Raw genomic sequence first — 14,752 nt, 5'->3', positions numbered from 1 at the left:
CCACGCCCCCTCTAGCTCCTAGCGGACCTGAGTGAGGCCAGCCTGTTTTCACGTCCGCTTTCCCACAATATAAACAGCGTGTCTACCCAATGGCGTTGTAACTGTAGAATAATCGAGGTTTGGTTTCTTATGTGGGTTTATTGTTAGGCAGTTTCATTAACGTCCTCCCAGCGCGGTAACAACACACAACAACAGCAGTCACGTCTACCGTAAAGCAGTTCGTCTGCCGGAAACAGCAATGTTGTGACACTCTTAAACAGGACAATACTGCCATCTACTGTACATGCATATGTGACAAAAACATCAATGATTTTTGAAAGAGCCCAGTGAAGCTCTTCCTCAGGAAGCAAAGATTGACCGGTTTTGGGCCATGCTAGGGAGAAATGTAAGATTCCAGTGAATTTGATGAAACACAGCAATGCATCATCCCAGAGGGTGTTCAGCATGGTTAGAAAAATAGTGACAGAGAATAGATCATGGATGGCCAATTCAACCCTTAACTCAACAATGAGTAAATCAGTGTTGTGTGTGTATATGTGTAAGTAAACAAACACTGAAATTCAAGTATTTCTTTTATATATATATATATATATATATATATATATATAGCTAGATTTCACTATATTCACTATTCAATATATTTCATATATATATATATATGAATACTTGACTTGGTGAATTCTAGCTCCTCCCCTCTTAACCACGCCCACCGCCTCGACCACGCCCCCCACCTCCCGAAATCGGAGGTCTCTAAGTTGTCAAGTATGAAGTTGTGTGTTGCTGAGCTCGACTTGGACATTTATCTGGACTGGACCTGGTTTTAAAAAACATTCAAACAAATCTACGGTAATTTCACTAACAACCTGGTCTGGTGTAGATAAGGTCCTTTTTTAAAAAAATAGAATAAAATAAGATAAATAAATAAAAAACATTTTCTGTGATAAAAAAGAAAGTAAAACAATATAAAAACAAATACATAAAAAATAGTAATTAATGAAAATGTTAGTGGACCAGCGGCGCACACAATCATGTGTGCTTCAGGAACTGTGTACCTTACAGACTGTGTTGTCTATGTTGTGGGAACCAGAATATTGGTAGCAGAAAGAAACAACACCTTTTGTGTGAGTGGGTGTGGATGAGTGTCAATGGGGGAGGGAGGTTTTTTTTCTTGGGTTGATGCACTAATTGAAAGTGTATCTTGTGTGTTTTTGCTATGTTGATTTTATACAAAACAACAAAAAAGTGCAAACTAGATAAGAACCAACATGCTAACACGCTAGGCTAGATTAATACTGTTAGCATCTTAGCTAAGTAGCCTACAGATAGATACAGGCTGAAGAGCATGTACTAAATAAACGCTGCTTTGCATGCTAGAACGCTAGGTTAGAAGGATACTGTTAGCATCTTGAGCTAAATAGGTCACAGATAGAAACACAGCTAAGTAGGTAAACAATGTATCAAGTCAGGACCTTTTAGTTGTACTAATTATATGCTGTTTTGCATGCTAATATGCTAGGCTAAAATGGTACTGTTAGCATCTTGAGCTACATAGGTCACAGATAGAAACAAAACTAAGTACTGTAAGTAGATATTACAAGTCATACCAGTTCAAATGTACTAATTAAATGCTGCTTTGCATGCTAACACGCTAGGCTAAAAGAATACTGTTAGCATCTTGAGCTAAGTAGGTCACAGATAGAAACAAAACTAAGTACTGTAAGTAGAAGTTATACCATTTCAAATGTACTAAATAAACGCTGCTTTGCATGCTAACACGCAAGGTTAAAAGGATACTGTTAGCATCTTGAGCTAAATAGGTCACAGATAGAATCACAGCTAAGTAGGTAAACAATGTAAACAAGGTAGGACCTTTTAATTGTACTAATTATATGCTGTTTTGCATGCTAAAATGGTACTGTTAGCATCTTGAGCTAAATAGGTCACAGACAGAAACAAATCTAAGTACTGTAAGTAGATATTACAAGTCATACCAGTTCAAATGTACTAATTAAATACTGCTTTGCATGCTAACACACTAGGTTAGAAGGATACTGTTAGCATCTTGAGCTAAATAGGTCACAGATAGAAACACAGCTAAGTAGGTAAACAATGTAAACAAGTCAGGACCTTTTAGTTGTACTAATTATATGCTGTTTTGCATGCTAATATGCTAGGCTAAAATGGTACTGTTAGCATATTGAGCTAAATAGGTCACAGATAGAAACAAAACTAAGTACTGTAAGTAGATATTACAAGTCATACCAGTTCAAATGTACTAATTAAACGCTGCTTTGCATGCTAACACTCTAGGTTAGAAGGATACTGTTAGCATCTTGAGCTAAATAGGTCACAGATAGAAACACAGCTAAGTAGGTAAACAATAAAGTACTATCTATCTATCTATCTATCTATCTATCTATCTATCTATCTATCTATCTATCTATCTATCTAATGTAAACAAGTCAGGACCTTTTAGTTGTACTAATTATATGCTGTTTTGCATGCTAATATGCTAGGCTAAAATGGTACTGTTAGCATCTTGAGCTAAATAGGTCACAGATAGAAACAAAACTAAGTACTGTAAGTAGATTTTACAAGTCATACCAGTTCAAATGTACTAATTAAATGCTGCTTTGCATGCTAACACACTAGGCTAAAAGAATACTGTTAGCATCTTGAGCTAAGTAGGTCACAGATAGAAACAAAACTAAGTACTTTAAGTAGAAGTTATACCATTTCAAATGTACAAAATAAACGCTGCTTTGCATGCTAACACGCTAGGTTAGAAGGATACTGTTAGCATCTTGAGCCAAATAGGTCACAGATAGAAACACAGCTAAGTAGGTAAACAATGTAAACAAGTCAGGACCTTTTAGTTGTACTAATTATATGCTGTTTTGCATGCTAATATGCTAGGCTAAAATGGTACTATTAGCATCTTGAGCTAAATAGGTCACAGGTAGATACACAGCTAAGTAGGTAAACAATATAAACAAGTCAGGACCTTTTAGGTGTACTAATTATATGCATGCTAACACGTTTGGCTAAAATGGTATTGTTAGCATCTTGAGCTAAGTAGGTCACAGATAGAACCAAAACTAAGTACTTTAAGTAGATATTACAAGTCATACCAGTTCAAATGTACTAATTAAATGCTGCTTTGCATGCTAACACGCTAGGCCAAAAGAATACTGTTAGCATCTTGAGCTAAATAGGTCACAGATAGAAACACAGCTAAGTAGGTAAACAATGTAAACAAGTCAAGACCTTTTAGTTGTACTAATTATATGCATGCTAACACGTTTGGCTAAAATGGTATTGTTAGCATCTTGAGCTAAATAGGTCACAGATAGAAACAAAACTAAGTACTGTAAGTAGATACTACAAGTCATACCAGTTCAAATGTACTAATTAAATGCTGCTTTGCATGCTAACACGCTAGGCTAGTGAAATACTGCTAGCACCTTAAGCTAGGTAGCCGACAGATACACAGCTAAGTAGGTAAACAATACTAACAAGTCAGGACCTTTTAGTTGTACTAACTATATGCATGCTAACACATTAGGCTAAAATGTTACTGTTAGCATCTTGAGTTAAATAGGTCAGTGTCCTTCAACCTTTTTTGAGCCAAAGCACATTTTTTGCGGTGAAAAAACGCGGAAGCACACCACCAGCAGAAATTATTAAAAAACTTGTCTCAAAGTAGGTGTACTGTCACCACCTGTCACATCACACCCTGACTTTTTTGCTGTTTTCCTTTGTGTAGTCTTTTTACTTCTTGTCCAGCGCTCATATTTTGGTGGCTTTTTCTCTATTTTTGGTATTTTCCTGTAGCGATATTTCCCGCAACTACTTTGTTTTAGCAATCAAGAATATTTCAGTTGTTTTTATTTTTCTTCGTGGGGACGTTGTTGATTGTCATGTCATGTTCGGATTTACTTTGTGGACGCTGTTTTTGCCCCACAGTAAGTCTTTGCTGTCGTCCAGCATTCTGTTTATGTTTACTTAGTAGCCAGTTCAGTTTTAGTTTCTTTCTTAACCTTCCCTAAGCTTCAATGCCTTTTCTTAGGGGCACTCACCTTTTTTAAAATTTTTGATTCAAGCATTACATACCTTTTTTACCTGCACTTTGCCTCCCGCTGTTTACCAGTTCAAATGTACTAATTCAAATCTGCCTTGCATGCCAACATGCGAGGATGCAAGGATACTGTTAGCGCTTAAAGTTAGGTAGATATTGTACATTTTAAAAGTACCGACTTCAGTTGTAATATTTCTTATCGTCACATGGCGTTACGGTGAAGACACTGTTGGACGTGTGTGTGTGGTCACTGACCTCCACCGTGGTCGCGGTGGGCGTGGTCCTGGCCGCCCCCCGCCTGGGCCACTTTGATGATCTGCAGTCGGATGTTCTCCATCTTGGAGCGACTGTCCTGCAGCATCTGCTGAGCCGTGGACAACATCCTGCCCGCGGAGACACCTTCGTCATCCTCCTCTTCATCACCTCTTCCACTCCCAAGTGGACAAAAGTGAGAAGGAGGCGTCCTACCTTCTTCTTCTTCTTCTTCCTCCACGTGTGTCCTTGAAGATGTCGCTCTCCTCCTACATCCTGGACAGCGTCACGCAGCGTGTCCTCCCGCCTGCTGCGTCCCGGTCCCACACCACAACACTCCCAGCCAATCTCCTTCACCGCGGAGGGAGGGGTGGGGGGGGGGTGATGATGATGATGAAGATGCGAGTCCCAGCCATTGGACGCTGCAGGAGCACATGTTCACACACCCTCCCTCATCCTCTTCACTGGCCACTTCATTAGGGACACCAGACATTGCAACACACCTGTAAAAACATGTTTTTCATTACTGCTGATGGTGTACATCATTTTACGTGTACACCTTCACATAGTGCATTTATGTACTTCTTATGTTAGCTTGCTGATGTTGTTCATCATTTTACATGTACACCTTCACATAGTGCATTTATGTACTTCTTAGGTTAGCATGCTGATGTTGTACATCATTATACATGTACTTCTTATATTAGCATGCTGATGTTGTACATCATTTTACGTGTACACCTTCACATAGTGCATTTGTGTACTTCTTATGTTAGCATGGTAATGTTGTACATCATTTTACATGTACTTCTTATATTAGCATGCTGATGTTGTACATCATTTTACATGTACACCTTCACATAGTGCATTTATGTACTTCTTAGGTTAGCATGCTGATGTTGTACATCATTATACATGTACTTCTTATATTAGCATGCTGATGTTGTACATCATTTTACGTGTACACCTTCACATAGTGCATTTATGTACTTCTTATGTTAGCATGCTAATGTTGTACATCATTTTACGTGTACTTATGTTAGCATGCTAATGTTGCACATCGTTTTACGTGTACTTCTTATGTTAGCATGCTAATGTTGTACTTCATTTTGCGTGTATACCTTCACATAGTGCATTTATGTACTTCTTAGGTTAGCATGCGGATGTTGTACATCATTTTACATGTACACCTTCACATAGTGCATTTATGTACTTCTTAGGTTAGCTTGCTGATGTTGTACTTCATTTTGCATGTACAACTTCACATAGTGCATTTATGTACTTCTTATGTTAGCATGCTGATATTGTACATCATTATACATGAACACCTTCACATAGTGCATTTATAGACTTCTTATGTTAGCATGCTAATGTTGTACATCATTTTAAGTGTACACCTTCACATAGTGCATTTATGTACTTCTTATGTTAGCATGCTAATGTTGTTCATCATTTTACGTGTACTTCTTGTGTTAGCATGCTAATGTTGTTCATCATTTTACGTGTACTTCTTATATTAGCATGCTAATGTAAATTATTTTGCATGTACTTCTTATGTTAGCTTGCTGATGTTGTACATCATTAAACATGAACACCTTCACATAGTGCATTTATGTACTTCTTATGTTAGCTTGCTGATGTTGTACATCATTAAACATGAACACCTTCACATAGTGCATTTATGTACTTCTTATGTTAGCATGCTAATGTTGTTCATCATTTTACATGTACTTCTTATGTTAGCATGCTAATGTTGTACATCATTTTACATGTACATCTTATGTTAGCTTGCTGATGTTGTACTTCATTTTGTGTGAACACCTTCACATAGTGCATTTATGTCCTTGTTAGATTAGCATGCTGATGTTGTACTTCATTGTGTGTACACCTTCACATAGTGCATTTATGTACTTCTTGTGTTAGCATGCTGATGCTGTACATCATTTTACGTGTACAGCTTCACATAGTGCATTTATGTACTTCTTAGGTTAGCATGCTAATGTTCATCATTTTACGTGCACACCTTCACATAGTGCATTTATGTACTTCTTATGTTAGCATGCTAATGTTGTACATCATTTTACGTGTACAGCTTCACATAGTGCATTTATGTACTTCTTATATTAGCATGCTGATGTTGTACTTCATTGTGTGTACACCTTCACATAGTGTATTTATGTACTTCTTATGTTAGCATGCTGATGTTGTACTTCATTTTGCGTGTACACCTTCACATAGTGCATTTATGTACTTCTCATGTTTGCTTGCTGATGTTGCACTTCATTTTACGTGTACACCTTCACATAGTGCATTTATGTACTTTTTAGGTTAACATGCTAATGTTGTTCATCATTTTACATGTGCATCTTCACATAGTGCATTTATGTACTTATTATGTAAGCATGCTAATGTTGTACATCATTTTATGTGTACACCTTCACATAGTGCATTTATGTACTTCTTATGTTAGCTTGCTGATGTTGTACTTCATTTTGCGTGTACACCTTCACATAGTGCATTTATGTACCTCTTAGGTTAGCATGCTGTGTTTTACATCATTATACATGAACACCTTCACATAGTGCATTTATGTACTTCTTATGTTAGCATGCTAATGTTGTTCATCATTTTACGTGTACTTCTTATGTTAGCATGCTAATGTTGTACATCATTTTACATGTGCTTCTTATGTTAGCATGCTGATGTTGTACATCATTTTACGTGTACACCTTCAGATAGTGCATTTATGTACTTCTTATGTTAGTATGCTAATGTTGTTCATCATTTTACATGTACACCTTCACATAGTGAATTTATGTACTTCTTATGTTAGCATGCTAATGTTGTTCATCATTTTACATGTACTTCTTATGTTAGCATAATGAGGTTGCACATCATTTTACATGTACACCTTCACATAGTGCATTTATGTACTTCTTATGTTAGCATGCTAACGTTGTACATCATTTTACGTGTACACCTTCACATAGTGCATTTACGTACTTATTATGTAAGCATGCTGATGTTGTACATAATTATCCATGAACACCTTCACATAGTGCATTTATGTACTTCTTAAGTCAGCATGCTGATGTTGTTCATCATTTTACGTGTACACCTTCACATAGTACATTTATGTACTTCTTATGTAAGCATGCTAATGTTGTACATCATTTTACATGTACACCTTCACATAGTGCATTTATTGTATATGTACTTCTTGATGTCTTATGTTAGCATGCTAATGTTTAATATATATAGCTAGTGCATTTTAATACTGTTTGATGTTTTTTCTATTAGCATGCTGATGTTTTTGCTAGCTTTTGAGAAAATGTTGTATGTTTGAACCTAAAAATCATAAATTTTGATACTTGGCACGATCTTGGAAGTATGCTAACGTCTTTTATATTAGCATGCTAAAGTTTTGTCGAGCTTTTCAGCTAATTTTGTATCTTTACACCTACAAATAGTGCATTTTCATACTTGGCTCCATCTCGACTTTTCTTATGTCAGCATGCTAACATTAGCATGCTAACGTTTTATGGTATTTTTTTTAGCTAATTTTGTATGTGTAAACCTAAAAGTCATGATATGTGATACTTGGCGCCATATTGGAAGTATGCTAACGTCTCAAATATTGATTAGCATGCTGACATTTTATGCTAACTGTTAGGCAAATGCTGTATCTTTACACCTACAAATAGTGCATATAGGTATTTCCTCTTATCCGGTCATGTGCTAGCATGCTTAACATACCAATGTTTTATGCTAGCTGTACCGCTAATTTTTTTTAGCCAATTTTGTATGTTTGAACCTAAAAGTCATGATTTTTGATACTTGGCGCCATCTTGGAAGTATACTCACGTCTTTTATATTAGCGTTTCAAGTTTTATGCTAGCCTTATAGCTAATGTTTTATATTTACACCCACAAATAGAGCATTTTGGTATTTCCTCTTATCCGGTCACGTGCTAGCACGCTAACATTATATTTCTAATTTTCTATGTTTAACCCGAAGCGTGTTTTTTTTGTACTCGGTGCTGTCGAGGACCACAATGTCACACGCCCTCCCTCACCAGCAACAGTTCTCAGGGAATGGAATTTGTCCCTGAACGTATCAAAATGTATGTTTGTTTTTTGTGAAGACAAAGCAGGTATAACAATACTACAACTATAACATAATGCGCTTTAAAAAATAGTCACGTTTTTGTCGCTATTTTTAGAATAAGCCCGCACAATCTTTAATATTTTATTGGTTTTTAGAGATAATATAAAAAAAACTGGCCCCTGCGTGCTTGATTTTTTCAGTATGGCCCTCCCCTGTTATATTTTAGTACCTAATGAAGTGTCTTTTTGAGCAGACTTCATGTCTGCCACGGCCAAATGAAAATGAATTAAAAAACTTAAAGGGGAACATTATCACCAGACCTATGTAAGCGTCAATATATACCTTGATGTTGCAGAAAAAAAAACATATGTTTTTTTAACCCATTGCCGAACTCTAAAAGGGTGAATTTGGCGATTGAAACGCCTTTCAATTGTTCGCTGTTGGAGCAATGACCTTTCACCCGTGACGTCACAACAGGAAGCAATCCGCCATTTTCTCAAACACATTACACACACCAAGTCAAATTAGCTCTTAGTTTCCGTTTTTTCGACTGTTTTCCGTACCTTGGAGACATCATGCCTCGTCGGTGTGTTGTCGGAGGATGTAACAACACGAACAAGTACGGATTCAAGTTGACTTACGTGGAGCGTGCTAATCAGACATATCAATGGTCACGGCATGCTAATTGATGCTAACTTGCTATTTAGGCTAGCTGTATGTACATGTTGCATCATTATGCCTCATTTGTAGTTATATTTGCATCCAGCCTTTCCCTCCACCCACATTTAATGCCAAACAAACGCATACCAATCGACGGATTCAAGTTGCACCAGTGGTCAAAAGATGCGAAAGTCCCACGATTGTTCTGCACACTTTACCGACGATAGCTATGCTACGACAGAGATGTCACAGCAGATGCATTTCCAACGATAAAGTCAACAAAATCACAAAGGTGAGTTTAGTTGATGTTATTGACTTATGTGTTAATCAGACATATTTTCTCATGGCATGACTGCAAGCTAATCGATGCTAACATGCTATTTAGGCTAGCTGCATGTACATAATGCATCATTATGCCTCATTTGTAGCTATATTTGCATCCAGCCTTTCCCTCCACCCACATTTAATGCCAAACAAACACATACCAATCGACGGATTCAAGTTGCACCAGTGGTCAAAAGATGCGAAAGTCCCTCGATTGTTCTGCACACTTTACCGACGATAGCGATGCTACGACAGAGATGGCACAGCAGATGCATTTCCAACGATAAAGTCAACAAAATCACAAAGGTGAGTTTAGTTGATGTTACTGACTTAAGTGCTAATCAGACATATTTGCTCATGGCATGACTGCAAGCTAATCGATGCTAACATGCTATTTAGGCTAGCTCTATGTACATATTTGTAGCTATATTTGCATCCAGCCTTTCCCTCCAACCACATTTAATGCCAAACAAACACTTACCAATCGACGGATTCAAGTTGGACCAGTGGTCAAAAGATGCAATCGTTGGTTAGAAGGCGATCGCCGAATTCGTCCTCGTTGCCGCTGTGTGTCGTGATATGGCTCAATAGTAGGGGTGTAACGGTACGTGTATTTGTATTGAACCGTTTCGGTACGGGGGTTTCGGTTCGGTACGAGGGTGTATCGAACGAGCTTCTAGAAACTTAAACTGCAGTTCTGGGTTGAGGTGAACGCTAATTAGCTTTTAGCGTTACGTTAACTGATTTTGCTGTGTGTGTGTCCACTCGTGCGTGCGTGTGTGTGTGTGTGTGTGTGTGTGTGTGTGTGTGTGTGTGTGTGTGTATATAATAAAAGTCAACTAGAGACTTCCCAAATGCTGTAATAAATTAAGCATGATGAGTTGACTTAAAACTGTTTAATGTTGCACTTTTTATATGTAGAAGAAAGGTTTTGTCATTTTATTTAATCAAAGCAACAACTTGAGGCAGTTTAATGTGGATTAACTTGGGTAGAATCATTATGGTGTTCCCAATGTTAAAAGGATAAAGCCATTGTTTACAAATTTGGTAAATAAATAACCAAAAAATGTATATTTTGTTGTTTTCTTATTGTACCGAAAATGAACCGAACCGTGACCTCTAAACCGAGGTACGTACCGAACCGAAATGTTTGTGTACCGTTACACCCCTACTCAATAGCTTCAGTTTCTTCTTCAATTTCGTTTTACATGCGTAATCTGCTGAATCGCTTACACCGCCGAAATCTGAGTCTGAATCCGAGCTAATGTTGCTATATCTTTCTGTTCTATCCGCCATGTTTGTTTGTATTGGCATCACGCATTGACGTCACAGGAAAATGGAATCGTGGATAAAGCGATGGTGAAAATCAGGCACTTTGAAGCAGTTTTTCGGGATATTGCGTGATAACGTTCCCCTTTAAAAATGTCATTATAATGTGGTTATTTGTGGTCAAACGGACGCCAACAATGGCGTCTTGTAAAACGCACTCTTGTCATGAAAGTTCGACGCGGGGAGACGATGGCAACGTCATAAAGGGCAAAAATGTGGAACATGATGATATAATGATACGTATCTATAGTATGCTAACGTTTTATGCCAGCTTTTTTTAGCTAATTTTGTATGTTTAAACCTAAAAATCATGATTTTTTAAACTTGCCGCCATCTTGAAAGTATGCTAACGTCTTTCATATTAGCATGCTAAATGTTTTATCTTTACACCCGCAAATTGAGCATGTTGGTATTTCCTCTTATCGGGTCACGGGACCCAAATTGAAGGGAGCCTTAAAGGAGAATATAATATTTTTATTTTATTGGTTTTAGAGATGATATGAAAAAACGGACCGCATGCTTGATTTTTTTCAGCGTGGCCCTCCCATGTTGTATTGTAGTGTGCCTAATGAAGTGTCTCTTCGAAGAGACGTCATGCCTGCCGCTGCCACCATCAAATGAAAAAGAATTTTTAAAAAACTAAAAATGTCATTATAATGTGGTTATGGCCACTATTTGTGTCAAATGGACGCCAACAATGGCGTCTTTTAAACTGCACTCTTGTCATGAAAGCTCGGCGCGTGTTTCCCGCCATAAGCGTATCAAAGCGGAGAGACGGCGGCGACGTCATAAAGGACAAAAAAGTTGAACGTGATGATATAATGATACATATCTGTGGCATGCTAACGTTTTTTGATAGCTTTTTTGGGCTAATTTTGTATGTTTAAACCTAAACATTATGATTTTGGATACTTGGCACCATTTTGGAAATACGCTAAAATGTTATGCTAGCTTTACAGCTAACGTTTTATGTTTACATCCACAAATAGAGCATGTTGGTAATTCCTCTTATAGAAGGGAGCTGTCACGCCAAATTTCTACAAACCCCCGGGGTCGCGTTTCCTCTTCTGTCATCCCATAGCTTGTGTTAGTAAATTGTTTTATTTTTATTTTTATAATATAGCATTAACAAAACGTCTGTATTTTTATAATATAGCGTTATATTTTTATAATATAGCGTTATATTTTTATAATATAGCGTTAACAAAACATCTGTATTTTTATAATATAGCGTTATATTTTTATAATATAGCGTTAACAAAACGTCTGTATTTTTATAATATAGCGTTATATTTTTATAATATAGCATTAACAAAACGTCTGTATTTTTATAATATAGCGTTATATTTTTATAATATAGTGTTATATTTGTATAATATAGCGTTAACAAAACGTCTGTATTTTTATAATATAGCGTTATATTTTTATAATATAGCATTAACAAAACGTCTGTATTTTTATACTATAGCGTTATATTTTTATAATATAGCTTTATATTTTTATAATATAGCGTTATATTTTTATAATATAGCGTTAACAAAACGTCTGTATTTTTATAATATAGCGTTATATTTTTATAATATAGCGTTAACAAAACGTCTGTATTTTTATAATATAGCGTTATATTTTTATAATATAGCGTTATATTTTTATAATATAGCGTTAACAAAACGTCTGTATTTTTATAATATAGCGTTATATTTTTATAATATAGCGTTAACAAAACATCTGTATTTTTATAATATAGCGTTATATTTTTATAATATAGCGTTAACAAAAGGACTGTATTTTTATAATATAGCGTTATATTTTTATAATATAGCGTTAACAAAACGTCTGTATTTTTATAATATAGCGTTATATTTTTATAATATAGCGTTAACAAAACGTCTGTATTTTTATAATATAGCGTTATATTTTTATAATATAGCATTAACAAAACATCTGTATTTTTATAATATAGCATTATATTTTTATAATATAGCGTTATATTTTTATAATATAGCGTTAACAAAACGTCTGTATTTTTATAATATAGCGTTATATTTTTATAATATAGCGTTAACAAAACGTCTGTATTTTTATAATATAGCGTTATATTTTTATAATATAGCGTTAACAAAACGTCTGTATTTTTATAATATAGCGTTATATTTTTATAATATAGCGTTAACAAAACGTCTGTATTTTTATAATATAGCGTTATATTTTTATAATATAGCATTAACAAAACATCTGTATTTTTATAATATAGCATTATATTTTTATAATATAGCGTTATATTTTTATAATATAGCGTTAACAAAACGTCTGTATTTTTATAATATAGCGTTATATTTTTATAATATAGCGTTAACAAAACGTCTGTATTTTTATAATATAGCGTTATATTTTTATAATATATCGTTATATTTTTATAATATAGCGTTAACAAAACGTCTGTATTTTTATAATATAGCATTATATTTTTATAATATAGCGTTAACAAAACGTCTGTATATTTATAATATAGCGTTAACAAAACGTCTGTATTTTTATAATATAGAATTATATTTTTATAATATAGCATTATATTTTTATAATATAGCATTAACAAAAGTCTGTATTTTTATAATATAGCGTTATATTTTTATAATATAGCGTTAACAAAACGTCTGTATTTTTATAATACAGCGTTATATTTTTATAATATAGCGTTATATTTTATAATATAGCGTTAACAAAACGTCTGTATTTTTATAATATAGCGTTATATTTTTATAATATAGCGTTAACAAAACGTCTGTATTTTTATAATATAGCATTATATTTTAATAATATAGCGTTATATTTTTATAATATAGCGTTAACAAAACGTCTGTATTTTTATAATATAGCGTTATATTTTTATAATATAGCGTTATATTTTTATAATATAGCGTTAACAAAACGTCTGTATTAATCATGACCCCGGAAGTAAATGGGGGGGAAGGATTTTGTAGGGAGAAGAAATTTGGCGTGACACAGCCCTAAAGGGGAATATAATCCTTATATTTTATTGGTTTTAGAGATAATATTAAAAATGGCCCCCGCATGCTTCATTTTTTTCAGTGTGGCCCTCCCCTGTTGTATTGTAGTGTGCTGGTGTACCTAATAAAGTGTCTCTTCGAGCAGACGTCATGTCTGCCGCTGACACCGCCAAATGAAAATTATTGAAAATACTTAAAAATGTCCTTATTATGTGGTTATGATCACTATTTGTGTCAAAAGGACGCCAACAATGGCGTCTTTTTAACCGTGTTTACCGCCATAAACGTATCAAAGTGGGGAGACGACGGCGACGCCATAAAGCAGTGGTTCTAAAATGGGGGTACCCGTACCTCTGGGGGTACTTGACGGTATGCCAAGGGGTACGTGAGGTTTTTAAAAAATATTCTAAAAATAGCAACAATTCAAAAATCCTTTATAAATATATTTATTGAATAATACTTCAACAAAATATGAATGTAAGTTCATAAACTGTGAAAAGAAATGCAACAATGCAATATTCATTTTTGTGGACATGTTCCATAAATATTGATGTTAAATACTTCTGTTTTTGTGAAGAAATGTTTAGAATGAAGTTGATGAATCCAGATGGATCTCTAGTACAATCCCCAAAGAGGACACTTTATGTTGATGATTACTTCTATGTGTAGAAATCTTTATTTATAATTGAACCACTTATTTTTCAACAAGTTTTTAGTTATTTGTATATGTATTTTCCAAATAGTTCAAGAAAGACCACTATAAATGAGCAATATTTTGCACTGTTATACAATTTAATAAATCAGAAACTGATGACATAGTGCTGTATTTTACTTCTTTATCTCTTTTTTTTTTAACCAAAAATGCTTTGCTCTGATTAGGGGGTACTTGAATTAAAAAAATGTTCACAGGGGGTACATCACTGAAAAAAGGTTGAGAACCACTGCCATAAAGGACATCCATCCATCCATTTTATACCGCTTATTCCCTTTTGGG

General features: G+C 35.0%; 1 protein-coding gene across 2 annotated transcripts in view; it reads right to left on the bottom strand.

Moving 5' to 3' along the window:
- LOC133550232 (serine/threonine-protein kinase N2-like) overlaps positions 1 to 14,752 on the bottom strand; it is a 56,659-nt gene that overhangs the window by 30,602 nt on the left and 11,305 nt on the right. For both annotated transcript variants that reach the window (XM_061896394.1, XM_061896403.1), the window contains exon 2: positions 4,334 to 4,833. In XM_061896394.1, coding sequence (XP_061752378.1) covers positions 4,334 to 4,460 — 127 coding nt within the window. In that variant the 5' untranslated portion in view covers positions 4,461 to 4,833. The remainder of the gene's footprint in view (positions 1 to 4,333; positions 4,834 to 14,752) is intronic.

The sequence above is a fragment of the Nerophis ophidion genome, linkage group LG01 (genome assembly GCF_033978795.1).
Source record: "Nerophis ophidion isolate RoL-2023_Sa linkage group LG01, RoL_Noph_v1.0, whole genome shotgun sequence".
Lineage (NCBI taxonomy): Eukaryota > Metazoa > Chordata > Actinopteri > Syngnathiformes > Syngnathidae > Nerophis > Nerophis ophidion.
This window is presented reverse-complemented; position numbering and strand designations above follow the sequence as displayed.